Source organism: Callithrix jacchus, chromosome X, assembly GCF_049354715.1.
Source record: "Callithrix jacchus isolate 240 chromosome X, calJac240_pri, whole genome shotgun sequence".
Taxonomy (NCBI): Eukaryota; Metazoa; Chordata; class Mammalia; order Primates; family Cebidae; genus Callithrix; species Callithrix jacchus.
The window spans coordinates 68398141-68424557 of record NC_133524.1 but is presented as its reverse complement, the minus strand read 5'-3'; the positions used below and the strand labels follow the sequence as shown (position 1 = coordinate 68424557).

The 26417-nt window shown below is 50.3% G+C and overlaps 1 protein-coding gene across 17 annotated transcripts; it reads right to left on the bottom strand.

The window, feature by feature from the left end:
• Positions 1–1542: 1542 nt before the first annotated feature.
• Positions 1543–24886, bottom strand: MED12 (mediator complex subunit 12). Of its 17 annotated transcripts, none has more exons than XM_078364179.1 (46): positions 24619–24886; positions 24007–24111; positions 23608–23799; positions 23312–23471; positions 22630–22811; positions 22332–22442; positions 21952–22206; positions 21424–21570; positions 21163–21262; positions 20895–21031; positions 20544–20675; positions 20050–20176; positions 19397–19626; positions 18941–19021; positions 18641–18811; positions 18289–18433; positions 18071–18121; positions 17626–17744; positions 17294–17437; positions 16683–16846; positions 16344–16475; positions 15695–15922; positions 15378–15522; positions 15095–15215; positions 14596–14697; positions 14382–14495; positions 13955–14130; positions 13596–13775; positions 12195–12266; positions 11616–11749; positions 11291–11452; positions 10910–11021; positions 10654–10743; positions 9723–9832; positions 9341–9476; positions 8938–9099; positions 7547–7921; positions 7174–7324; positions 6813–7018; positions 6570–6647; positions 6427–6481; positions 6264–6351; positions 3101–3314; positions 2608–2745; positions 2029–2110; positions 1543–1818 (listed from the first exon to the last, which is right to left on the bottom strand). In XM_078364179.1, the coding sequence occupies exons 1-46, from the start codon at positions 24715–24717 to the stop codon at positions 1775–1777; spliced, it is 6459 nt and encodes a 2152-aa protein (XP_078220305.1). In that variant the 5' UTR covers positions 24718–24886; the 3' UTR covers positions 1543–1774. The 17 variants fall into 17 exon arrangements, 15 of the variants coding, with proteins under 15 accessions (XP_078220305.1, XP_078220306.1, XP_078220307.1 ...); XM_078364180.1 differs by having other exon boundaries at positions 2608–2742; XM_078364181.1 differs by having other exon boundaries at positions 6570–6644.
• Positions 24887–26417: the final 1531 nt, after the last annotated feature.

Below are 26417 nucleotides of genomic sequence, written 5' to 3'. Positions count from 1 at the left end.
CCCAGTAATAGGGTGCAACTGTGGCTTGCATGTTATCCTTAAGTTGTCAAATCATCTTGTACCACCCACTCACAAGGCTGAGGCTGATCCTCTTCCAACCCTAGCTAGGCAGGGCAGAAGATTCCACTGTAGTAAACCAGTTGGCTCTCCTGGACAATCTTGGATCTAAAGCTCAAACCGGAAAGCAACAGGGCGGGAATGGCCCTGACATGGCTTCAAATGTGACTGTGGGGCAACAGTTTTGAGTTTTCTCTACTGTAAAATGGCAGTGAGCAACAGTCATCCTGGGTAACTGCCAAGGTGGGTCATGTGAGAACAGGCAGTTCTGGCAGCAGGGCAGAGAGAAAGCATGCTTATTTTTACTGGTCTCTTCCTCTTAGAACCAAATGGTCCTTCCACCACCTATTCTATGATGGCACATGTCAATGGAGGGCCATTTTTCATCCAGGAATGTGACTCTCAGAGAAGTTCTCTGTCCTATGAAAGGTACGCCACTTGGTACATGATGGGGACCACACAGATGACAAGAAGGGTAGGCAGTGTCTGTCATCTCCACCCTCCCCAGCTTGTTTGAGGCCCAGCATCTGGGGTGTTGTGGAAGAATAATCAGGTTCTGTTGACGATTCCCCTGGCCTAATGACCTCTCCTCAATCCCAGTGGTATTATCCCCCATGGAGGAAAGCTGTAAAGAAGCTGCAACATTTAGTTGAGAAGGTTCACTGCTCCTTCTTAAGAGACTAAGGGGCCTGCTGTGGTGGCTCATGCCTGTAATCCCAGCACTTTGGGAGGCCGAGGTGGGCAGATCACCTAAGGTCAGGAGTTCGAGATCAGCCTGGCCAACATGGTGAAACCTCGTCTCTACTAAAGAAACAAAAGGGCTCATGCCTGTAATTCCAGCACTTTGGGAACCTGAGGTGGTCGGATCACGAGGTCAAAAGATCGTGACCATCCTGGCCAATGTGGTGACACCCCATCTCTACTAAAAATATAAAAAATTAGCTGGGCATGGTGGTGCATGCCTGTAGTCCCAGCTACTCGGGAGGCTGAGGCAGGAGAATTGCTTGAACCCAGGGGGTGGAGGCTGTGGTGAGCCAAGATCGTGCCACTGCACTCCAGCCTGGCGACAGAGCAAGACTCCGTCTCAAAAAAAAAAAAAAAAAAATTAGCAGGGCGTGGTGGAGCATGCCTGTAATCTCAGCTACTTGGGAAGCTGAGGCAGGAGAATCACTGGAACCCAGGAGGCAGGGGTTGTAGTGAGCTGGGATCATGCCACTGCACTCTAGCCTGGGCAACAAGAGCAAAATTTCATCTCAAAAATAAATAAATAAATAAAAAGAGACTAAGGGTCTATACCTTAATAGGTTGCAATGTTGGAGAAGAGGAAGAGAGGGTAGCAATCCAATTAGAATTAAGAAATTTAGAGTGTAAGGTAAACAGGGGAGATGACTGGAATAGAATGAAGACTCTGACTTGTTGGTCCAGCCCCCAGCATTGTCCCCCGAGAGACCACCCTTCCCAGACATGCAGAACTCACACACTCCCTTTGCAAAGAAGCTCTGTGTATTGGGTGCAACAGCTCTGGGGTCTCTATATAAATAATATACAAAACCCAACAGCTCAATGCCTCACATTAACAAAAATACTAAAAACTTATTAAAAACGGAGCCTGAGGGAAGGGCCCCAACCACTATTGGTGCTAGCCCAGGAAAAGGATTGGGAGTTAACAGGAAAGGGTGGGGCCACATCCAGTGCACAAGCAGTTCCTCCAGGTGGCTCAGTAGCGTCCAAATATGTTGGTACTGGGCTGTGGCTGGGTATCTGTGAAAAACCAGAGATTATCAGGGATGGAAGACCAGGCAGGGCTGTGGGTATGCATGAGGAAAGCTGTTCAGGTATCAAGGGAAGGGGATGGAATGGAATGCATCTTCTCATAACCTGGATCTGAAGCCATTGTTTCAGCTACTTTGGCCCACCCCGCCCCCTAAATTTATTCCATGGGATTCTCCTGGGGAAGGCAGGCAGGCTTACTGGAGAGCTGTTGTTGCAGTTGCCGGACCAAAGCTGCTGTCTGTTGCTGCTGCTGGGTCTGCTGAAGCCCCTGGCGCTGGAACTGGGTGGAAATGGGAAGTGGAAGACTGAACTCGAACTTTTCTCCTTCTTCACCCTCCTCTCCCTTTTTCTTTGAGACGGAATCTTGCTCTGTCATCCAGGCTGAAGTGCAGTGATGCTATCTCTGCTCACTGCAACCTCCGCCTCCCGGGTTCAAGCAATTCTCTGCCTCAGCCTCCCAAGTAGCTGGGATTACTGTCACCATGCCCGGCAATTTTTTTTTTTTTTTTTTTTGTATTTTTAGTAGAGACAGGGTTTCACCATCTTGGCCAGGCTGGTCTGGAACTCCTGACCTCAAGTGATCCACCCACCTCGGCCTCCCAAAGTGCTGGGATTACAGGCGTGAGCCACCATGCCTGGCCTCCCAATCCCTTTTTAGGGTGCCATGCCCTGCCTCCCACCTCTACCCCATTCCATGCTGTCCCCAACCTAGTTCACTGGCTGTGTGCCCAACCTGGGCAGCTGTCCCTGAGCCTGGGGCTGTAGTCCAGCAGCTACCTGGGGCTGGGACTGGGGCTGGGGTTGGGGAGGAGCCGCCTGTTGCTGCTGTTGCTGCTGGTGTTGCTGCTGCTGTTGCTGTTGCTGTTGTTGCTGCTGCTGCTGTTGCTGTTGCTGCTGTTGCTGCTGCTGTTGCTGCTATGAGAACATAAAAGATACTTCAGAAGGAGCAGAGGGAAGAAGCTAAGACTCAGAACTGGAGGGCCAAGGGCAGAGGATGAGGAAGCAGGGAGGGAGCTTGGGGTCTACTGCCTTCCCTTCTCAGACAGCTGCCCAGAAAGAAACCAAATCTAGGGTACCCAGTGGACAATGTCCAAGTCTTTCCCTCTATGATCTCCAGAAAACAAAAAGGGGGAGGGTAGGAAACCTCCAGTAGCACTAGAGGCCAGCCGCTCTGCTGGGCATTTGGGTACACTGCCTTGTTTAGTCTTGGTAACCGTGGGAAGAACTTGTGCCTCTCTCCGTCGTCCCAGATGCAATCCCAGTGCCTTACCCGCAGGATCTGCTGCTGCTGCTGCTGTCGGATGTGGTACTGCTGCTGCTGCTGTTGCTGTTGCTGCTGCTGCTGTTGCTGCTGCTGCTGTTGCTGCTGCTGCTGCTGTTCGGGTAGGATGGCTGTTGAGCGGACGCCTGTCTGGACGCCCTGGGCACTCATTGGAGTCATGGTACTTATCATGGGTGTCTGCTGCAGTGTCTGGTGTGAAAACCTCCAAAGACAAGAGGGCCGGAGGTCAAGGCATGCGGGAGGTGGGGGAGAGGGGGTCAGTACAAACCCTGGGTTCCTGACCTGAAAGAAACATTACAAGTTATTTCATTCATTCCTCTTGTCACTAACCAGACTTCCAGTCTGGGGAATAAGTTGCATAAGATGATATTCTATTTTAGTGTCTCATAATCTTAATGGTTAGGAATTTTCAATTCTGCGTTAGCCATTTTTCTCTTACAAAAATGAAAAACAGGGCTGGGTGCGGTGGCTCACATTTGTAATCCTAGCACTTTGGGAGGCTGAGGCAGGTGGATCACTTGAGGTTAGGAGTTCGAGACCAGCCTGACCAACAAGGTGAAACCCTGTCTCTAGCAAAAATACAAAAAAATTAGCCAAGCATGGTGGCACATGCCTATAATCCCAGCTACTTGGAAGGTTGAGGCATGAGAATTGCTTGAACCTGGGAGGTGGAGTTTGCAGTGAGCCGAGATTGCACCACTGCACTCTAGCCTGGGTGACAGAGCGAGACTCCGTCTCAAAAAAAAAAAAAAAAAGAAAAAAGAAAGAAAAACAGTCTTAGCAGAAGACAGGCATTCTATAAACACTCATTGAGGTTTTTTGCTGTTGCTGCTGTTGTTCCCCAATAACATTTCAAGTTGTTCTACTACACCTGTTTATCAGTGCAAGAGTCTATTGGCTGGATCAGTCTTTTCTTTTTGTTTGTTTTGAGATGAGTTTCGCTCTTGTTACCCAGGCTGCAGTGCAGTGGCACAATCGTGGCTCACCACAATCTCTGCCTCCTGGGTTCAAGCAATTCTCCTGCCTCAGCCTCCCGAGTAGCTGGGACTACAGGTGCGTGCCACCATGCCCAGCTAATTTTTGTATTTTTAGTAGAGACGGGGTTTCACCACATTGACCAGGATGGTCTCAATCTCTTGACCTCGTGATCTACTCGCCTCAGCCTCCCAAAGTGCTGGGATTATAGGCGTGAGCCACCGCGCCCGGCCTTTTTTTTTTGAGACAAAGTCTCACTCTGTTGCTCAGGCTGGAGTATAGTGGCATGATCTCAGCTCACTGCAACCTCCATCTCCCAGGTTCAATTGGTTCTCCTGCCTCAGCCTCATGAGTAGCTGGGAATACAGGCACACACCACCACACCCAGATAATTTTTATATTTTTAGTAGAAATGGGTTTTTGCCATGTTGGCCAGGCTGGTCTCGAACTCCTGACCTTAGTGGTGGGTGATCCGCCCACCTCGGCCTCCCAAAGTACTGGGATTACAAGCATAAGCCACTGCACCAGAAGTTTTCTTCTTGCACCTTCCAGTAGGCATCCTATCCACTTATTCCACAGGAGCCTTGCAATACGCCCAACTCCTCTTATCACTCTTTTGATCAAAAGAGCCCTCTCTGGGACTGTGTCTCAATTCTTCAGCTGAGCATTCAAGGCCATCTCTCAGCCTGCCCCCTCCTAGCCTAGCCCCAGTGACTGCCCCAGTGTCTTCCCCAGCACAGATTTTACACTCCATCCAAGCCCTTCTCCCCAGACACCATACTCATTCTGGTCCCCATGTCTTTGTTCACATTACATCCTCTACCTGGAATACCCTTTCTTCTCTTCTCCACAAATCCCAATCACAGCTATCTCCTTCAAAGGCTAACTCAAGTCTGACCTTCTTCATGAAACTTGCTCTGATGAGTCAGGCCCACAGGTATTACCTCGTACTTTTTCTCCATCTGCATTTTACCTCACAGCATACAGCTGCCTACCTGATTATGTCTTTGCTCAGAGTATTCTCTCAGTGTTCTTCTGTAAGTCTCATCTCCCCAGCTACAGTAAAGATACTTCGTAGTGAGGAACTATGTATTTTGGGGATTTTTTTGCTATCTTTCCTCATCTCACCTAGTCCTGGCATAGTGCTGGCCACACAATGGGCAGTTAGCCCACTCCCCGGTATTCTAAATCCTAAGCTTCAGAGTCTCTAAACATGATTACGAGGCCTCAACTAAGGCTTGACTAACATTAACCACGGTGGGAGGATTTGTTCATTAGTCCTTGCTGGTATTCAACTGTTCACTACCTGTACTGGCTTTTTGACTCCTTATCATGTAGTTAATCTATGAACTCCAGATATTTTTTTCTTACAGGGTCTTACCCTGTCACCCAGGCTGGAGTGCAGTGGCGCAATCTCAGCTCATTGTGCGATTACAGGTCACTGCAGCCTCAAACTCCCAGGCTCAAGAAATCTTCCCACCTCAGCCTCCTGAGTAAGCTGGGACTACAGGCATGCACCACGTCTGGCTAATTAAAAAAAATTTTTTTGGGGCCAGGTGTGGTGGCTCAGTTCAAGACCAGCCTGGGCAGCATGTCGAAACTCCATCTCAACTAAAAAATCCAAAAAATTAGCTGGGCATGGTGGTGTATGTCTGTAGTTCCAGCTACTTGGGAGGCTGAGGTAGGAGGATCACCTGAGCCTGGGAGGTTGAGGCTGCAGTGAGCCATGATCGTGCCACGGCACTCCAGCCTGGGCAACTGGAGTGAGACTCTGTTTAAAAAAAAAAAAATTTTTTTTTTTGGTAGAGATGGGATCTCCCTATGTTGCCCAGGTCTCAAACTCCTGGACTCAACTGAGTCTCCCACTTTGGCCCTCAAATGCTAGGACTACTGGTATGAGCTACCACACCCAGCCCAGATCTTTTCTTGAGTCAGATAAACAATTTCTCTTCTCTGGGCCTCAAAGAACTGTTAGGGAAGTAGACATGAAACTATTGGTCTCCAGGGTCCCTTCTAGCTCGAGACTTCTGTGGTTATGGCCTATGTGGCCAAATAAGCAATCTTGATGTCTCCAAAAGTTCTGACAAGTCCCATCACCTTCAGGCGTGGGCTTTCCCAAGTCAAACACTCCCTCATACCTCCTCGTCTCTTCCCAGCTCACCACTACTTTGGGTACCTTTGAGTGGAGGTCAGTCCATGTCCATAGGTGGGGGCCTGCTGGTGCACATAGCCACTGGGCCGTTGTTGCAGGTGGCGGGTAGGATCTACAAGAGTAGGATTGGTAGAAGGGTGGGTACTCTGGTAAGGCTGGCTGGAGTAGCTGGGGGGCACCATGGTACCTGCAGGGCCTGTGTGTTGCTGCAATCCCACATGAGAAACATAAGGAGTATAGCCCTGGAGGGAAGGAGGAGAGATGGAATCAGGGCTGAGAGTATGCAGAGCAGCTTGCCTCATTCCCAGTGTCACAATCCCAGCCTCTTACCTGGGAAGTCTGCAGACCGTAGGAAGAGCTGGGAGTCATCTGATGGACAGATGATTGTCCCAACATGCCCTGACTCTGCTAAAGGGAGAAAAAAGAACAACTCAAACTCAGGAAATGCTTGCTGCCATCTCATCTCTTGTGTCTCCCACCCTGAGTGTCCTTGTGAAGATCCCAAGTGTCTCCTCAGTCCTGTGACCCCCAAAAGCCCCTCTCCCTGACAGCCCTCCCTACTGCCCCTCTCACTATCTTTGCCTGGAGCTGTTGGCGAAGGCGCTGTCCTTGGGGCACTGCAGGTTGCTGCTGCCGGTACACAGAGGTCTTGTAAGAGGAGGGTTCTAGGCCCATGACGCCAGTCATGGTTGTGGGCAGCACTCCAGGGTAAGTCGGTCGGGTGGGCAGCTTCTGCATTGGTAAGCGCACAGGGCGGTATGGGTCCACACGAGGGCCACCTGGAAGGGAGAGCAGGCTGACCTCTAGGCTCCTCATCCCTCCATCTCTTGCTCAGTGTCCTGGACATCCACAGCTCCTCAGGGGAATAGCATCATCCTTTGAGCAGGAGGGGTACAGGTAGGTCCCTCCAGCATTCCTAGTGGCTGGCACTCACCTGCAGGTAGTGGCTGGTTCTGGGTGTAGAGGCCTATGGAGCCTTGCCTGTAGTTAAGGTGGGTTATGGAACCAGGGTTTGGGTGGTGTAGGAGGTCTGGAGGCACTGTCACACCATAAGGGCCATTCCGACCCGGGCCCATTCCATAGTCCTGTGTGAGTGGCAGAGGAAGAGGGTGAGTGGGTTGTAGCTGAGTGGGGTTGGGGAGCTGGGGTAGGATGAGGTAAAGAGAAGTTGGATTTGTACATGGTTAATTTTTATATGATTCTAATGGCACCCCTTCTTTACGCGCCCCCACCCCTCCCACAAACCAGAAACCGGAGTGTCATGAAGTGAGAGGCAGTGGGAGAACTGTCACGGGGGAGGCGCTCACCTCTGTCTTGGTAGCTGGCTGGCTGCGCTTCTTGCCCTTAGCGGACTTCTTCTTGCGTTCCTCAGTACTGGGTGGAGCAGCCCCTGGTTTGTCAGTTTTAGGGGGCTCTGGAGCCTTTTTCTCAGGCTCTAGCAGGGTAGGAGCAGGGGGCTCCTCATCTTCTGGGGGCAGTGGCAGTGGCTCCAGGTAATAGGCACGGGGCCGGGGCCTCAGGTGTGTGTGGTAGAGCAGCAACCGCTGCTGTTCCTCTCCTCGAGCCACTCGCCGGTCTACCCGGACTGTTCCAAACCAGCCCCAAGACAGTGGTGCTGACGGCTTCAACCCCTCAAAAAGATCCCAGGGCGAGAGCTTCTGTTTGGTGGAAACCTGTAGACCCTGCTCCAGAAAATGAAAAACAATAAGCTGTTGGGACTTAGAAAACAGAAGAGAGACTGCAAGCACTTGTAGGAGAGGGTAGAAAGAGAGTCATAGGTAGATTCAGGGGCAATGGCAAGAAGACAGACATACATGCACATGCAGAAGAGAGTTATACAGGGAAAGTGATGGGTGGGGGACAGGGAGAGGTATGGAGGGGCAAGATGAAGCCCGCCGGGACCAGGAGAGGAGACAAACAAATGGGGGTGGGGGGCTTGGGAGGGAGAGAAGCTGAAACTGGGAGAGAAAGGGGTGGGGGAGAAAGCCAGAGAGGGAGTCGGGAGGGAGAGGGATTGATATTCAGAGGAAGACAAAAAAAGGAAGGCAGAGAAAGAGAGACAGGAAGGCAGGGAGAGGCTCTGCCTTTAGGCAAGCAGAGAAAGATAGAGTCAGAGAGAAAGAAACAGAGACAAAAAGGTGGAGAGACAAAGAAAGGCAAACGAGTCAGACAGGGAGGGAGAGACAGAGGAAAAGAGACAGATGGACTACGAAGACAAATGAAGAGAATGTATACATGAAGGAGTTAGACTTTGGGTTTTTAACTATATACAATAATTATGGTTACTCAACAAATACTGCAACTGACAGAGAGGGAAAAGATAAAACTGTGCAGAGATGGGTGGGTGTAGGGAAAGAAATAGAAATAAAAAGAGATATGGGCTGTCAGCCAGACAGATGGGTGGGGTAGGACATGGGGCAGGTGGGGCAGAGAAAAGAGGAGGGTAGGGTATTGAGAAATGGGTGGTATGTTAAAAGGTGAGGGCAGGATGAAGGAAAGAGGGTGGGACTCCAAAGATGGAGATGAAATATAAGCGAAGTTAAATGATTTGCTCAAAACCTCAGAGATGGTGTTCACCGGCAGAGCCTGATGGGCTCCTGAATCTGATGAGTCTGTTGGAGCTACAAAGCTGATGCAGGGAAGGTTCTTGCCCAAAGGGGAAAAAAGGCAGGGGACATGGGCAGACAATGGAACATGCCTCCTTCTTGAAGATGGAATCAAAGCCAGCAATCTTGTTGCCCTTGGTATCGATAAGGGAGCCCTGTGGCTCACACGTGATGACATCTCGGGTCTGCTTGGGCAGTGGCAGCAGCTGGCGAACCTTTTCCAGACTGTCTGACTGGCGCTCCCCCAACTCCTTCTGCAGTTACAGGAAGATGGGACAAGAGTTCAGAGATACAGAAAAACAAGGATGGGAAATCTCAGGGACAGCACAGAACCTGGCACAGAGAAGACCCCCACTCAGTAAATGCTCATGGCATGAGTAACAAAGGAGACAGATGTGAGAAGGAAAGGTAGAGGGCTCCAGCTAGAACCAAGTTCCTGAGGCTGGACAGCAGATTCCGGTACCCGCAAACCTTGCCCCTGCCTCCTCTGCTCACCTGCAGCTTCTTTGCCAAGTTCATGTATGCACGCTTGTTTTCCTCCATGCTACCTTGGGAGATGCTAGACATGTCTGCAGCCAATGTCCCGTTGATGAGCACGCTCAGCATGTCCAACACAGTAGTGAAGAGCTCACTGAGACAGGAAGCCAGGGAGAAAGCCAGAGAAGAGAGAGGTGAAGACAGAAAAAGGCGTCAGCAGAGGACACAAGCAGGGAGAGGTGCTTAATATGTCACCCTGAGGGCACCAAAACCATATGGGGATCCCAGGGCCATGGAGTCCACAGTAACAGCCACACCAATCTCAGTGGGTCCACTTGGCGTGGAGGTAGGGGGACCTTCTTGGGTGTGAAACTGCAGGGAGCAGGTGGGGATGCTTTACTTGTTGGACTGCATGTCGACAGTGCCGCTGATGATGATCTCTAGGAGGAGCACGGCCCACTCTGTGGTCTGCTGGGTGCTGCGCTGCACCGTGTCAAACATGCCCCCCACCTGCCAAGGCCACAACAAGTCAGTAAGATAGCTCAGGGACAAAGGCCAGCATGTAAGGGAAGCTTAGTTCAAATCTGAGTTGGGATGCCTGAGGTCATGCTCAAGTTGAACCTATGCTTTGCTACATGATCTTAAGACAATGAGGGAATTCTTGACATCTCTGGGCCTCTGTTTCCAAACTTAGAAAGTGATGGGAGTTGGACTGAATGATTTCCAGGATTCCATTCAATATTCCACAATGGGTTTCCAGAGCTTCTAGGGCCCAGTCAGAATCTAGGATACTGAGGCAGAGTCCCTGCAAGGATCCAGGGTACGTAACCTACTGGACCATGACCACAGTGATCCAGCCCCCTTAACTACTTTCAGTTTCTGCATCCTTTCGGAGAACAGGGTTAATACTTCAAGACTCAGGGTGGGCGCGGTGGCTCACACCTATAATCCCAGCACTTTGGGAGGCCGAGGTGGGTGGATCACCTGAGGTCGGTAGTTCAAGACCAGCCTGGCCAGCATGGTGAAACCCCGTCTCTACTAAATATACAAAAAATAGCTGGGCGTGGTGGCGCATGCCTGTACTCCCAGCTACTTGGGAGGCTGAGGCAAAAGAATCACTTGAACCCAGGAAGTGGAGGTTGCAGTGAACTGAGATGGCACCACTGTATTCCAGCTTGAGTGACAGAGTGAGACTCCGTCTCCAAAAAAATAAAAAATAACCTGGAGCCTGGAGCCGCTATTCTCACCTCTGTTCTCTACAACCTGAGGCTTTTGTATTCCACATTTCCAGCCCTACCCTCTTCCTTCTTCTCCCCAGCTGGCCTTCTCACCAGGTTGAGCCGCAGTTTGAGTGCCTCATGCATAAGCTGCTTTGGTTTGCAATCATCTAAGTACTGGTCATCTCGCCAATTATTCACAATCTAGAATAGAAACAAATAAAACATGCAGTTCAGGGATCTTTGTGCTTCCATCTCAAAGCAGCCAATATGTTTATCAGAAAGTACTGACGTTTCCAAGTACAGAGTAGCCCCTTAGGTGCATCCTTCCCTGCCCTCCTGCCCAACTCCATGGCCCAGATATCTGTACCTGGTGCACCTGGCTATAGAGGGAGGTAAGGAGTCCCTCGCGTTGTTCATCCTGCCCTTTCAGACATGTCAGCACCAGTGATAAGAAGGGCTGCTGGCTTAACAGGGACATGCTAGAGACAAGAGGAGAAAAGAGAAGAGAAGAGGAGAGAAGAGAGAAGAGAAGACTGTGGGTTGGGAGTCAGGCAACTTCCAACCTCATTCCTCCAAGCCCCAGACTCTACTCTCTTAATCTAGCCGCTTGCTCAGCCATACCCACTTTTATCCTCTGATTTTCCACTTCCCTATTATGCTTCTCCTCCATCCCAATTATATTCTTCCCTGGGCCTGCCTCCTCTCCTTTCTACCCCTCTATCTTGGCCCACTCCCTAAGCCCCTTTACCTCTTCTGCTTTTGTCGATCACGTTCTTTGCGTGAAGAGGAACCCAGGTGCTGACCCTTCTCCAATTCCTCTCCAGCAGCCTTTAACACATGTCCCTGGACTGAGGTGGGCAGTTTAGCAATGAGAGGGGCTACCAGCCATACACCAGAGCGCTCTAGAGAGCTGGAGAACAGACACAGGGTCACAGGGGAACCAGGCAAGGCTGGAACAATCCACCCTCTCCTTTCCCTGATAGACATGCTGGCATCTCCATGCAGCTAACATCACACATGCTACCAGCAGAGAAACTCCTAAGGGGATGGGTCCCAACATGTTTCTATCTGACCTGAGCACAGGCTTGGTCTTGCTGCTGCTGGGCATGTTGCTTGCAGTGTTTCCGGAAGATGACCCTGTCTCTGCTGACTGTTGGAAAACCTCGATTGTGGCCTTGGCGATGTTCTCCAAGAGGGAGTTCATCTCCTGGGGAGGATGAAAGGCACAGAAGTGCTAAAATAGGTAGCTAGGGGTGAAGGAAAGCAGATGGTAGGAGAGATGGGAGATGAGGGAGGATAGGACTGGTGGAGATTGATGGGGAGGTAGGAACCCAAATCTGTTGGGAATCATGCCTTCTAGTACCTCCGTATTTCTCTAATTCCTCACTGTCTTCTCTTTTACATATATCCTTACATCTGTGGCCACAGAAACAGGCTCTACCACCACCACCAAGCTTCTCCACAGCTCAGAGCTCCAACACTCTCAACCCATTTCCCTTATCAACAGCTCCACTTGTTCACCATTTTCCCATCCCCTCTTATCTCTCAGTTCAAGAGCCCAAGGGTAAGATCTAGGTTCTGTGGTGGACTGCCTTCCTAACACAAGGAGTTGAATGTGAGCACAGGAAAGGGAGGGTCCAGGTACTACTTACATTGTTGGGGGTCTGCTTGATCATGAGCTGCAGCTCCAAGGAAGACTGGCGCATGGTCCACTGGTCCAAGTTCTGTGATAGAGGTCCCACATCCAGACTAGTCATCATCTGTTACCCCCAGCTACCCACCAACCTGAGGCCAATTCCTGATCTCCTGCAACATTGAATCAGACTCCTGGAGGTCTGAAAGAGACCTCTATGTGCCCATCTTTAAGAACAACCACATTTAGGGAGGCTGAGGTGGGTGGATCGCCCGAGGTCAGGAGTTTAAGACCAGCCTGGCCAACATGGTGAAACCCCATCTCTACTAAAAATACAAAAATTAGCCAGGCATGGTGGCGGGTGTCTGTAATCCCCGTTACTCAGGAGGCTGAGGTAGAAGAATCACTTGCGCCTGGGAGGTGGAGGTTGCAGTGAGCTGAGATTGTGCCACTGCACTCCAGTCTAGGTGATAAGAACAAGACTTGTCTCAAAAAAAAAAAAAAAAAAAGAAAAGAAAAGAAAAAATACATTAGTCCAAACTAGCTGAAAATCTTCTCAATTTTTAAAATGGTTCAGGAAAGATTTCACATCTTTCCCATCCCTTTATATCAGGAAGTTCTGCTTAATGCTTAACCTTGAAACCCTTGATGTTAAAGTTGAAGCCTGCTCCTCTTGTTTTAGACTAGCTGCTGAAAGTCCCTGACAGGACCTTTATAAGACAATCTCTCAAAGTCCTGTAGAGATTAGAAGGCTACTGTTAGCTAATCTCTCTTCAGCCCTATCTATTCTGGGCTGAAGAGACCTTATTCCTTAAGCTTTTCCTCAACGGCTTTATTTTTCCATTCTCCAGTCATCTGAAGATGTGGAGCAATGTGAAGTGAAAAGTGCACAGACATGTCTGGGCTGACTCTAAACCTATCAGCTATGTGACCTTGGACAAGTTACTTAACCTCTTCAAGCCTCAGTTTCCTCATCAGTCAAACAGGGAGGCTCACCTACTTCATAGGGTCATAAAGATTAAATGAGGAAATGTGTGCAGGTGCCTAGCACAGTACCTGGCACAAAACATGTGCTCAGCAATTAGTAGCTATTACTATTCAGTTCCTGAGCCATGGCCAAAATGCCAAATATACAAGACCCACACCTAGGCCCCCCAGATGCTATGCTTCCCACTGATAAGCTAGATTCACTCCAGATAGCTGTGCCCTCACATAACACTCTTACTCTGGAGTCTAGACCATATTGGACTTACTCCTCAGCCCATGCTGGAGCTGTTTCTCTCACTACCCCTCCTCTCCCCTACATCCTTGTTTGTCTTCCTCTCTACTTAACTCTCCCTCTCCTTTTCTCAAGGTTCCTATTGTTTCTCGCCAGATTGGGCCCATTGCTTCCTCCATGGCCCCCTTGGCCTTGGTCTACCTGGAGAATGCGCTTTATGCGCTGTCGCTGGGGGTTTTCCCCATCCTCATTGTCCAGGAGTCGATGTGGGTAGCAGATGAGCTGCATGAGGCGTTGTGCCTGGGCACTACTCAACACTGGGTCTTGCAGGTCATTGCTGTCCTCACACAGTGACTTAAGGCAACGTTCTCCTACCCATTCCTGAGAAAGCTGACAATCAGGGACTGGGAGCAACCAGTGAGGGAGTTAGCAATATGGGGGATGGGCTGGAATTGGTAAGGGACACAATGTATAGTAGGGAGGTGGTATGATCACGGGCTGGAAACAGGACTATATTACACAGAGGCATTTTGGAGGTGTGGGAGGAAGGTGAGACTGACCTGTTGGCAGATGCTGCGTAGCACGTACTTGGCATAGACATCCAGACTGGCTGTCTCCACAGAGATGTTGCGGCCACCCTGCCTCCGACCGCCACTGCCACCTCCTCCCTCCTCCTCTGGAAGTTCTTCTGTTCCTCCTGTCACAGTGAAGCCTGAACCCTTCAGTTCTGCATCCCCTGTGGTTCACGGGTGGGAGATAGGGAGGGCAGAATGAGATTGGAACACTGTGTGGAGACCCACCCTGGGCCCACAGAGGCAGAAACACCCCAAATCCTGCCCTATGGGACAGAAATATACTTCTGTCCCTCCCCTCCTCCCAAAAGGTCAGAGAGACCACCTTCAGGAGGGAGAAAGACTGTCCCTTGTAGTTTAGCTGGCACTCCACCCTATACACACTTCTGGCACCACTCCCTTTCTACCCCCATACCAAGTACAAACACAGCCTTGAGAACAGCAAACACAGCTCCATCCACGATGCGGTTCTGGGAGGCAGCCAGCAGGTGGCGGTCACAGGAGGAGCGGATTCCTACTGTAGGCTTGTCTGGGGAAGGCGATGAAGTCAGGGGAAGCAGGAGCAGAATCCACAGGGGCAAGGGAGCCACACTTTCTACTGTTGGTTGGTTCAGATCAGGGTCACTTACTTCCATCAGACTGGCAAGGATTGAGCTGCGGTGTCTTGAAGAGGTGAAGGAGGATGCGGCAGGTAAGCCGGGCACCTGGTTCAGAGTCCTGTTCACTACAAGCTAAAAGGAAGACAATACAGATCTGCGATGGATGAAGCTGAACTCTACGTGGGTTTATGTGTGTACATGCCTGCATGCATGGAAGTGTATGGCAGGAGCATAGGAGAGAAGATGAGGTAAAGTGAAAGGAGAAAAAGCAAGATAACTGTGAAAATGAGGTACAGTGGAGAACTGTCACGCAGTTGAAGGGTCAGAAATTGGAAAGGTCAGGGCTGCAAATCCAGGGTTTAAAAAAACAGGTTCCTTCTAGCCTTCAGCATACCAAAGGACTGGCCTTCTCGGGAAGGCCAGGGAGCCGCTGCAAGGTCTCCCACAGTGAACAATGAGAGGATGGCCGTCCAGTATGTATTGAAATTTGAGGCCTAGAAATGCTAGGGGTTACAGATTGGTAGTTCACCAGCATTAAGGAGTGAAGGGATGGCAGCACAGCGAATCAGATCCTCCAGGAGCAAACACTGCCGAGCGATGAGGATGGCAACAAAAGTAGCCAACGAATCATGAAAAGACAGGTCACTGACCTGGAGGAAAAAGCAGACAGACACCATGACTCAGTGTGGAGAGAGGCACCCACTCAAAGCTGTGTGCCTCCACTCTATGGAACTCTGCCCTGGTCAGAGGATCATGACTAGACCCCTGCCCTGGTCACTGCCCCACTAGCAAGACCCCACCCCAAGTCTCACATCGACATTGCAAAGGAGGTCGTTGAAACCACAAGTGCCGTTGTTAGAGGAGCAGCACAAGGCCTTAAGCACTCCTAGCCATTCTGCACTCAGTGACTTGCAATAGCCGGTCAGCTCTGCACACAGGATTGCGATGTCATTCACCCTAGGGAAAAGTACAAATGCCCTCAGGAAAAACCTTGCTCCACAAAACCTCAGACCCATTAACTTCTCATCTCTGCCCCAGTAAATCAAGGTTGTAGTACCTCCCGGGTACCTCAGCCCTCCCTATCTCAGGTGGGGGCATGGTGCCCTTGCTCACTTAGTACGCCCCATACCTATCGGGATCATGGTGCCCCACACAGACGTGCATAAGGGCATTGCAGACAAAGCTGTAGCGGTTAGCAGGGTTCTCACTAAGACTCTTGCCTAGCCCCGTGTATGTGAAGGTGTGAGCTGCAGGGTTCTCTAGAGTGTCAATCATGAACTCGGGTGCCCAGCGCATATTTGATTCCGATGGCTCTACGTTGCAGTAGATGGTGTTCTTCACCTTTGAGCAAAAGTCACTGCAGGGATGGAGGAAAGGAAACAGTAGTGTTGAAGAAGGTCTGCTGAGGTTGAAGGATGGTTAGGAAAGGGGAGAAAAGAAAAAAGGAGAAAGTGAGGGATGAAGGATCTTGGGACAAGAAAAGGGAGATAGGACAAAACAGACTGGGCAGGAAAGGAACCACATGGGAATAAGGAACAGGGGCCGCTGAAGGCAATGAGGAAGAGAGGGAAGAGGGTGGGCCCCACAGAGATTGGGGGACAAGCCTACTGAGGAAGAGGGCCCACTCTCAGTAACATAACAGTACGTGGAGGACACAGTCCGTAAATGACCCTGAACAGGCAGCAGGGTCCCAGGCCATGCTCTCCTTCTGGGTTGGGTGGTCATGGGAAGAAGGGAGTAGGTCCCACTTGCTACCCCTTACCTTCTACCTCTCTTACCTGAAGAGCTCCCCAAATTTGTTCTTTAAATGGCTACAGGAGGTGTACAGATCATATAGATAAGCAAGGATACAGCGCTCTGCAGAGGAGCCATCGGACCGGTTCATCCCATGCTTCACGACACCACACAGCCTGCATGAAGAAGCAAGGTTAGGAGGGTCGGCAGATGGTATTCGGGCCCCTTGAAACAGATTCAAGCGTCTGGGAAATACCATTCCTTTCCCACCTGAGCAGCAGGCACTTCCCCAGAGTGGGAGGAAGTGCATGCTCTTCCTAGGCCACTTCCACTGGCATTTGCCAGAGCCTTGTGTGTTTCAGTCATTCCGAAGCCCTGCTTACCCCTCAAAGACCTGTGCCATCTGGTCCTGGTTGAGGATGAGGCAGGCATGATAGTGCCGCAGGACAGCCACAATGCACAGGCACAGGCTGGTAGTGTAGCTGCCCACCAGATCCGAGGATTTGAGAAGCAGCTCAGCCTCGACTACACTCAGTTCATTCAGCAGCTAGCAGAGTGAACGGGGGTGAGAAATGCAAAGAGGTCCCTCATGTAACATAGAACCCACCTTCTTGTAGGGACGCTGACAAGGCTGGGCCTGAGCCCCTTCCTGCTGGAGCCACCTCAGGATAGAAGGGCCCATTACCCTATGCCACAGTCCTTTATTCTATCAACAACACCTCTAACCAGCATCCAGGATACAGTTCTATGAACTCCACAGTGGAAGGATGATCTGTCCCCAGTGCTCTAATCTGTCTCTTGGCCTCCCCAGGGAGCACTTAAGTCTCTATTCCTGCAGTCTTAGCTCATGTTCCACTCTCGCTGTGCTAGTCTTTCTCCCCCTCCAAATACCCTGGGAAACCGGCTGGAGCCTCTACCCCTGTCCTTATGACCCTCTGTAACCCCTACATAGCACGAACTCCTTCCTCCACTTTCATCTCCCCAACTTCCCCACCTGAATGGCAAAGTCGATGAGGCCACTGATGCTGAGTGAATATTCCATGAGGTCGAAGATGAACTGCACATGCTGCACCAGAGGCAAGTGGTATGACATGCCAAGGGCAAAGCTTGTGATCTGCTCCAGAACATTCCGAGAGACCTGATAAGGGCAGTAGGAGTGAGACGGGAGTGGAGAGAGGAAGGAAGAACCAGGGAAGCAGGAAAGGATGACAGTGGAGGAGGATGAGACCAGGAGGCTTAGCCTGCCTAGCAGGAGAAGATAGGGAAGAAAAGGAAAACAGGACAGGAGGCCACAATGTGGGAAAGGGGCTGGGCTTAGGCCCACACCTGAGCTGTGACCTGGTGTTGGTCATAATGTGAAAGGTGCTGGAACTTAGCAAAGATATCTTCAGCAGTGGGGAAGGCTTCAGGCCGGTTGCGTCGCCGCTTCTGCCCATCCTCCCCACCTGAGGGGACAGTTGAAAGGGATCAGTCAAGACAGGGAAGATAACTAGTTGACTAGGGGTGGGGAGGAGGGGATGGAGAGAAAGCTATGGGAGGGAGGGAGGGAGGGAGACAGGGAAGGAGGAAGGGAGGGAGGGAAAGAAGAGGGAAGCCGGGAAGGGAGGGTCAAGGAAGGGATGGGGGAGGGATGAAGGGAAGGGGACAGTGAAGCAAAGGTTTAGAGGACCACAGACTATGTGGACCTTAGAGGAATATATACAGGGAGGTGCTAGGTTGAGGGAGGGAAGGGAGAGGGAGGGAGGGCAGTATGGGGCTTACTGTGAGGTACCTAAGAATGTCAGGTCTCCAGGATTCAGAGGCACAATAGGAGCAAGCTGGTCTGTAGAGGGGGGGAATGAGGGGGGAAGTTTCAAAAGGACTAGAGCTCTCAGGAGACTCCAAGAGACAGGACATTGGGACATGACTGGGGAGTTCCCTATGCTGGGGAAGGGAAGACTGACTAGGGCACTCTTTGGGGGAGATCTGTTTAAGGAGCCTAAAACCCACCAGTTTCTGCTGTCCCCTTGCGGTTCAGAACCTTCAGGATATCCTTGGTGATTTTCTTAATGGCATGGCGGGCATCATCTCGCTGCTTTCCCACCCCAAACAGTACGACCAACCGCTGGTTGCACTCATGGCTGCATGACTCCTCCTGTATCCCAGCAGCACCGTCAGACTCCAGCACTCAATCTCCTTCCCACCTCTTGAAATCATGCTCCACATCCCTCAGCATCCACATGCTCAAGCCCCTTTTCTTTCCCAACTGACATCCTCAGGAACAGCTCCAACCCCTTAGCAAATTCCTTGGACAGAAATCTGGGTTCAAAACAGATCATCACAATGTGCTGGGGAAGAGTACCTGGGGGATGGGAAAGTGGGTGGCATACTGCACATGTCGTGGCTGGTCATAAAGAACCCCAAGGGTCCCTTCGATCTTCTCCTTGGGTGGGGGCTTCACCTCCTTCTCGATATCTGGTTTCTCAGGGGATGGACTGCCCTTCCCTTCACAGGGCATAGTAGGGGAAAACAACTGAGAGAAAGGTAAAAAGGCAGAACATAAGACGAAGAAAAGGGGATGAGGGGCATAAAGAAATGCCAAAAGCAGACATAATGGAAGATCCAAGGAGCCAGATTCCACCACGCTCAGGATTGAACTTACTGAGAAATCAGGCTTCTCCATGTCCTCAAAGAGCACACTGGAACTAGGGTCAATGTCCATAGATTCTGAGAGCCCTGGATCCTGAGGGCATAGAATATATGTGAAGTTGCTTTTTAACCCTTAGGGAGTGGCTCCCACAATCTAGAAAACTTCATGAGGGAATTGGAGAGAAGACCAGATTGGGGAAAGCACAGGATCTGGAGTCAAGCCTCATGCAATCACTTAACCAGTATAGGCCTCCGTTTCCTTCAGCTTGAAAATAGTGATAAGAGTACCTCACAGGGCTGATGGGAGGAGCCGATGCAACAACCGATGTGAGAGTGCTTGCTCAATCACCAAGTCCTAAGAAAATACTACCCCCCACCCCCAGGCAAAAGAGGCTCTCAGAGGCCTCTGGGGGCCATGAAGATGGAAATGTCAGAAGAAACGACTTAGGGCAGAGAAAAGCCCACTCACCTCTAGCTTGCTGCTGCTGCTGCCTTCAGCCTCCTTGCGCTCTGGGTCATCAGCAGGATCATCAAAGGGAGAGGGAGGCCGGGGCCCAGGGGCTCCAAAGGCAAGGTCCCCTCGGGAGATGAGAGTGCAAGTATACATGTTGTGGGAGAAAACATCATGTCGAATCAGTTCACAGAACAGCAGTACTAAGTTAAAGAATTCCACCCGCTCACTCTCACTTCGGGGGTCCGCTGGAGGAAGGGAATGAGGAAACATGAGTTAGGAGAACACAAAAAGGTGGGCCAAAAGAGAGAACACACCTAAGGCAAAAATAGGAGTGGCCAAATAAAAATCCCAGAAACTGTCGAGGGAGGAAGTGTGGCTGGTTACCCCACACACCACCTCAGAAAGGAATGTATCATCTTTGCTGCGATTTACGCAGTGAAAATGCTTCAATCACAAGCTCTTATTTTTATCCTTCTCTGTATTTCTCTATTCTGTTTAAATATAAGTTGGTCAGTTAAAGAGAATAATTAGAACTACATCTAAAAGTCATTCTGCATAGAGCCCAAGAGAGAAATACAGACCAAAGGGCCATTAATTATGCTTTCTGACAACAGTTGTGGGTAACTGAATCTAGACAGATATAACTAGAGGGTGGCAGGGTTCCGTACTCAGCATGGGAGCCTGTGTATCCAGAAACTGCAGGAGGACATCCTGGAAAATGGGAGCACTGGGAGCAGAAAGGGAGCCAGAGGCGATGGAACCTTTCTCATCTGCTGCTTCTGATTCTCCACAACGCTGCAAGATGACAGAACAAATCGTAGAACTTACTTTTACCTGCTTCTTCACTCCTCAATGCATAAGCCTTAAACTATCACCTGCTTGACCTCTACCCCACGCTTTTCACTTTCACTCCCCCGATGACCTCCATTTTCTTTACCACCTCCCAACTGAAGCCTTGATGTCATCTCTAACTTTGACAACAATCCGCTCCTCTCTACTTTTGCCTCACGTCCTAACTTCGCCTTTAGGTTCTCTTCCACTTCTTTACTCTGTTCTCGCACCTTCAACTCTGGTCCCTCTACCACCTCAATCTCTCAGTCTCCAACCCCAGTTAAATTCCTTCCCACTGGCCAATCTTGTTCTCTTATCTCTGCCCTCTAACCTCAGCCTCAATCTCTGCCTGTCTCTTCTCCAGGAGCTTGGCTACCACCATAGCACGATGCCGACCAGAACGCTTGCAGCTGACAGCCCATTCACATAGCAATGACACCACAGCATCATCATCTGAGGAGATCTGGAGACCAAAGGAAGACAGGAAGGAGTAAGGTAGGGGTAGGGACAAAGAACTGAGTTCCAATTTCCTAAAGACTGTGCCCCATCATAAAACATCCTGGATCCAGTGAGATAATTTCTGCAGAAATGCTCTGGTTGCAGTGCCTCACCATGACTTCCCCTCATACATGTTATTGGCCTTGTGATGCTATTTGCTCCTTCTATTCTGCTTCTTGCTTACCTCATGCCCATCCTTGCTAGGCCCCAATCCAAAGATTCGGTTACAAAGAGAGTCAAGAGAGTTGCTGAAGTCAGAGCGCTCAAAACTATGGCTATCCAGCACTTCCAAAGTATGCAGCACCCGTCCAATGGTGAAGCCTAAGGAGGAAACATGGTAAAGGGGACTGAACAAGAGGCCCGGTGCATTCTGGCTCTCAGATCTACATGTCCTCACTATCCCCCATCCTTTCCTCAAACATACTTCCTATTATCTGTTTTCTGACACATACCTGCAGTAGCTTCCTGACACTTATCAAAAGACCAGCGAACTTCAACTGCCTGTCCCCGCTCCTTGATCTGCTGCTCGATCTCCCGCAACTTTGCACGGACCTGCAGTATTCAAAAGGAAGGCTATAAGGATGTACCAAGGAATACAAAAGGCCAGAGTCCCAGGCTAGAAGAATAGTACCAGACTCCAAATCACTATTTCTGAAAGAGTAATTTAGCCTCATAGCCCAATCTGAGAGTACCAGGCTAGTGGTCAGACATACCTGCTGAGTGAAGGCACTGTTACCCTCTGGCATGGGCAGGTTGGAGGGGGCAATAGGCAAGTGGTCAAGTGGCGAGCCGGTCTTAATTCTGCTATCAGTCAGTGAGTAGTGCCACACCAGGGCACTAGGACAACACAGGAGGATGGTCTGCCAGACAGAAACAGCTAAGTCCAACTCATTCACCATGGCTACCTCTCTGGAATCCCATGCTAAGACCCAACCCATAGATTTCAGATCCAGTTTTCTGACTGGGTCCCCAAGACAGACATCACTCTACCCCTGATCCCCTCCCTTCACTCACTTTCCTAAAAGGTTTTGGGCCCACTATTTGGCCCTGGAAGGGAGAGAGAGGCTGGTCAAAACCTCCAAAGGGAACTAACACCCCATTACCAAGAAACAACCACCTCAAAACATGTACTCAGTACCTACTCCCATATCCAATTTGAAATTACCCCTATTCTCTGGAACGGGCACCTGATTCTTCTCAAGTTATCTCTCAATGCTTTCTTGGGCCTGCCTTGTACCTACCTGTAGGATACAGCTGAGGCCAAAAACCAGGGGCCGGTGCTGAGGGCACATAAGCAGGTCACTAAAGGGAGTCGAGGGTGTGCTGCTAGTTGGGGGCTGAGGAGCAGGGGTGGTGGGTAGAGTGCTTGTTGACTGAGCAGATATAACATGAGATGAGTGACTGCTCACACCATCCAGCTGCAGGGCCAATCTCCGTGTACAGAAGTAGGCAAGGCGGCGGGACAGGTACGCAGACTGAACGAATTCCCCAGAGTACTGTGAAGACAGGACCATCAGAGCCCCTAGTTCTCCCCAGGGGACCCTGCTCTAACATTTTGTTCTTCCTCAAATCCTTCCTAGACTCCCTCTGCCCCCTCCACCACCAAAATTCCAAGCCTTACTCGGAGAAGCAGGGGCAGCAGCAGTTTAAGCAATTCATCCTCTCCAGGGCGGATTTTCTCAAAACACTCAAGCACCCAAGTCAGGAACTCATGTCTGTCCAGCATTCCATCCTATGGGTACCAGGGAGGGAAGAGTATTAGCTCAACACGGGACTATTGGAGATGAGGCAGATAAAGTAAATGAAAAGATGAAGAGAACCACAACTGGGGCAAGGTGGCAGGCAGATTCTGTTCTCTGCTGGCAGAGTACAAGTTCAGGCTCAACCCAATGCCCCACACAACATGCCCTACTCCCTACCTGAAACATGAACATGGCCAGCTTCTCATTGTAATCCCACTGCCGGATTGCCACCTCTACATCATGGGGCAAGGGCCCTATCGTGGAACCACAGCCCCCACTTCCTGCAGGCCCTGGCCGGTAGTATTCAGCCATCTTCTGTAGCTGCTCCCATAAGTACTTGGTGATGATCTGAGTCCATTCTGGAGGAAAGAGGGGAAAAGGGCTATTTGATACTATCCTTCTGATGAGAATATCCTTCTACTTAGAATACCGTACCTCCACCCCCAATCACCGTATTTGTAAATGTGATTCATCCTTTTAGTCTCTAGTCAAATCCCACCTTCCTAAAGCCTTCCCAGGTATCCCCATAAGAAAGTAATCTTTCTGTCCACTCAAAGAACCTTCTGCCTCCTGGCTTGACATTCACCACTTTCTATATTTGATTATGTTATTTGTACATATGTCTTAGTAGCCCTACTAGACTACCAGTATCCTGGGGGCAGAGATTATGCACTGGACATCTTTGTAGCCCAGTATAGGCACAAAGTAGATATTCAAATTTCTCAGTGTTTACTGATCAAGCGAATGCAAGAAACAAGCAGAAACAAGGAATCTAGATTAAGAAGGAGGATGGTTCCAAGGGTGTCTCTATCACTCCTTGAAGCCATCAGCAGTATACCTGGTGTTAGGAGTTACTCACCCGTGAAAGGGTCAACAACATTTCTCTTCTTAACCTTGGTCTCAGAGATTGCTGCATAGTAGGCACAGGTCATCTTAATGAGCCAGGCGGCTCGCATCACAGGCACTGTGTATTTGGCTAAGTACCCAAACACTTCTTCCTTCTTACTGAAAATGGGGACCTGGATGGACATTGCAAATAGTGAGGTCTCTATTAACCCCATGAGCTGATACCCATGTAGCTTAATATGGGAATAGGAGGGTACTTGGTACCTCATGCTCCCTCCTTGGCCTGAAGGACAGGAAACAGTACCTCACCTTTTTGGCTAGCTGTGTGAGTGGCTTGGTGCCAGCCAAGTCAGTGAACCAAGTGTTAATGGCACTCTGGGATCGTGCAGTCACCAGCCAGAAGTTGTCCTTCTGGTTCACTTGGGGCTTCCTGCGACCAGTGTCAGGCAGGGTATTACAACGTAACTTCTCTGCAATAATGCTGCTGAAGTTGGAACTGATCTGAGGGAAGAAAACTGCACCTCAGGGTGAGAAGAAGGGGAGACAGGTGGTCCTGCCTTTTGATGGTCAAATGTCAATGAGATATCATTAAGTCATGAAGGTAAACTCAGCCACTTAGGTTGTCCCTTTAAGTCTTCCCAACCCAGGGCCTTTGCTCCTTCTCAGATTTTTCCAGCCTTTTCCTTCAGCCTGGCAGAGTTGTCTCACCTTGGCAGGATTGAAGTTGATGTTCTTGGCACTGCCATGTTCATCCCCAGAGACAGCAGGCTGGTTATTGAAACCTTGTTTTACATTCAAGGCCGTCAGTTCATCCTGAGGCAGGAAAGCGTCATTTAGTTTTGTTTTCCTTAGTGGGAGGTGGTGGGAGAGGAGGGCAGGAGAAACGAAGGAACAAGGGGACAGGCGGGGAGGAGGGTTCCGTGTAGAACAGATTGTTACTTACAGCTGGGCCCTTACATTCACTTGGACCCCACCCGCACCCCTTTGGTCACTATGATTCCCAGCCACCCAACGCACCCTCAAACATCACTCTTTTCTTGCGAGCAGCCGTACCCCACCAAGCTGCCTCAGACAACTTTCTGAGGTGTGTGTGGAGGAGGGCGCCTCTGGTGCGGCCCCCTACATCACCCCCTATTCATACCTTGGAACCCCCCCACCGCCCCCTGTTCTGCCCTCCCACGCCACCCCACTTTACTCTTCCCCCTTTCAATACTTTGGTTCCCACCGAACCGCCCCGCCCCCCCTTCCTGGCCGTCAATGCCTCCTCCTAGGCTGATCGCGTGCCCCCGGCCCCTCCAGAGCCCCGATTATCGAACGCACCTCCTTCTGTTTGGGGTCTTGAGGGTAAACATCGGGAGGCCCCAGTCGCGGCCGCTTCAGGGGCCGGTGTTCGTAGCTCAAGATCCCGAAGGCCGCCATCTTGACCAGCCCGTAGCGCCTGAGGCGCCAGCAGGGCCAGGCTGACTAGGGGAGCGGGAACCGGGAGAGGGAGCCGAAAAGGGGGGCGGTGGTTGGGAGGACGGCGGCCGAGAGACAAGGGGGCACGTTAGAAACTCTCGACCATTGCCGGAAACTACCGAGGGAAGCCGAGGGACGCCGGGAACAATCGGACAATACCGACCACAGAGGGGGTGGGGCCTGGCGCGGTGGGGGCGGAGCTCTGTGCCTCGGGAGCTTTTCGGCGGTGGCGGCGGCAAGTCGATTTAACTCAGCAAAAACCTATGAAACGTTCCGGAGGCGCGGAATGAGCTGGGGATGCAAACCAGGGAAGAGGGAGGCCTCTGTGGTGCTGAGTTCTGACTGGAATTCGGTTCCCAGAGCCTAGCTCAGTTTTGGCCTAGACAAGTTTTAAATAATGTTTGCACTGGTTAGAAACTCCATCTATTACAGATTACTTCGTTTCTTAGTTCTGGCATCTGAAAAATAGGTGCGCTAACACCTCCTTCAAGGGGCTATTGTGAACATTAGAAACTATGTATGCATAAGAAAGAACCTATTAAACCCTGAAAGGCTGGCTCTAATCCCTCAAGGTCTACAATCGAGTTACCTAACCTTTTTTTGTGTTTTCTGCCCAAGGGTACCACAGACTAACTTTTTTGATTCACAAACCCTTAAAGGTGCTGATGAAAGCTATGGACCTTCTCAGAATGCATATATTGACATGCAAAATGTTACTTTCCAAGGAGATTCTTAGATCCCCTGAAATTCATCCATGTATCCCCTAAGGGTCCATGAACTCCAGGTTAAGAACCCTTGGTCTAGCGAAAGGGGCACCTACTGTGTCAGGTGCTTTTCAGACATTATCTCCTTTAATCTCCTCACAGTCTCAGGAGTTAGGGATTATTATTGGCTCCATTTTGCGGATGAGGAAGCTGGTTTTCAAAGTGTGAAAATTCACTTACCCAATATTATACAGCTACTGAGTAACAGAGCCAGCACTAAGATTTTCGATTCCAGAGCCAATATCCTATTATCGTATTGCCATTTATTTATTTATTTTGAGGCACGTTCTCCCTCTGTTGCCCAGGCTCAACCTCCTGGACTCCAGCCATCCTTTCGCCTCAGCCTCCTAGTAGCCGGGACTACAGGCGAGCCTTTTAGAGAAAAGACAGCCGTGTGCTGTAACAAAAGTAACAAATAACAAGAAACAAAAATAACACCAGTAACAAAAATAACAAAATGCTGTTGAATCACAATGGAAAGAAAAATTAATTCAAGGCCGGGAGCAGTGGTTCAGGTCTGTAATCTCAGCACTTTGGGAGGCCAAGAAGGGCGGATCACCTGAGGTCGGAAATTCAAGGCCAGCCTAGCCAACGTGGTGAAATCCCATCTCTACTAAAAATACAAAAATTAGCTGGCAGGGTGGCAGGTGCCTGTAATCCCAGCTGCTCGGGAGGCTGAGGTAACATTTAAACTAACTGAAGGATATTTTTATTTTTATTTATTTTATTTATTTTTTTGAGACGGAGTCTTGCTCTTGTTACCCAGGATAAAATGCAGTGGCGTGATCTCGGCTCACTGCAACTTCCACCTCCTGGGTTCAAGTGATTCTCCTGCCTCAGCCTTCCCACTAGCTGGGATTATAAACCCGCACCATCATACCTGGCAAATTTTGGTAT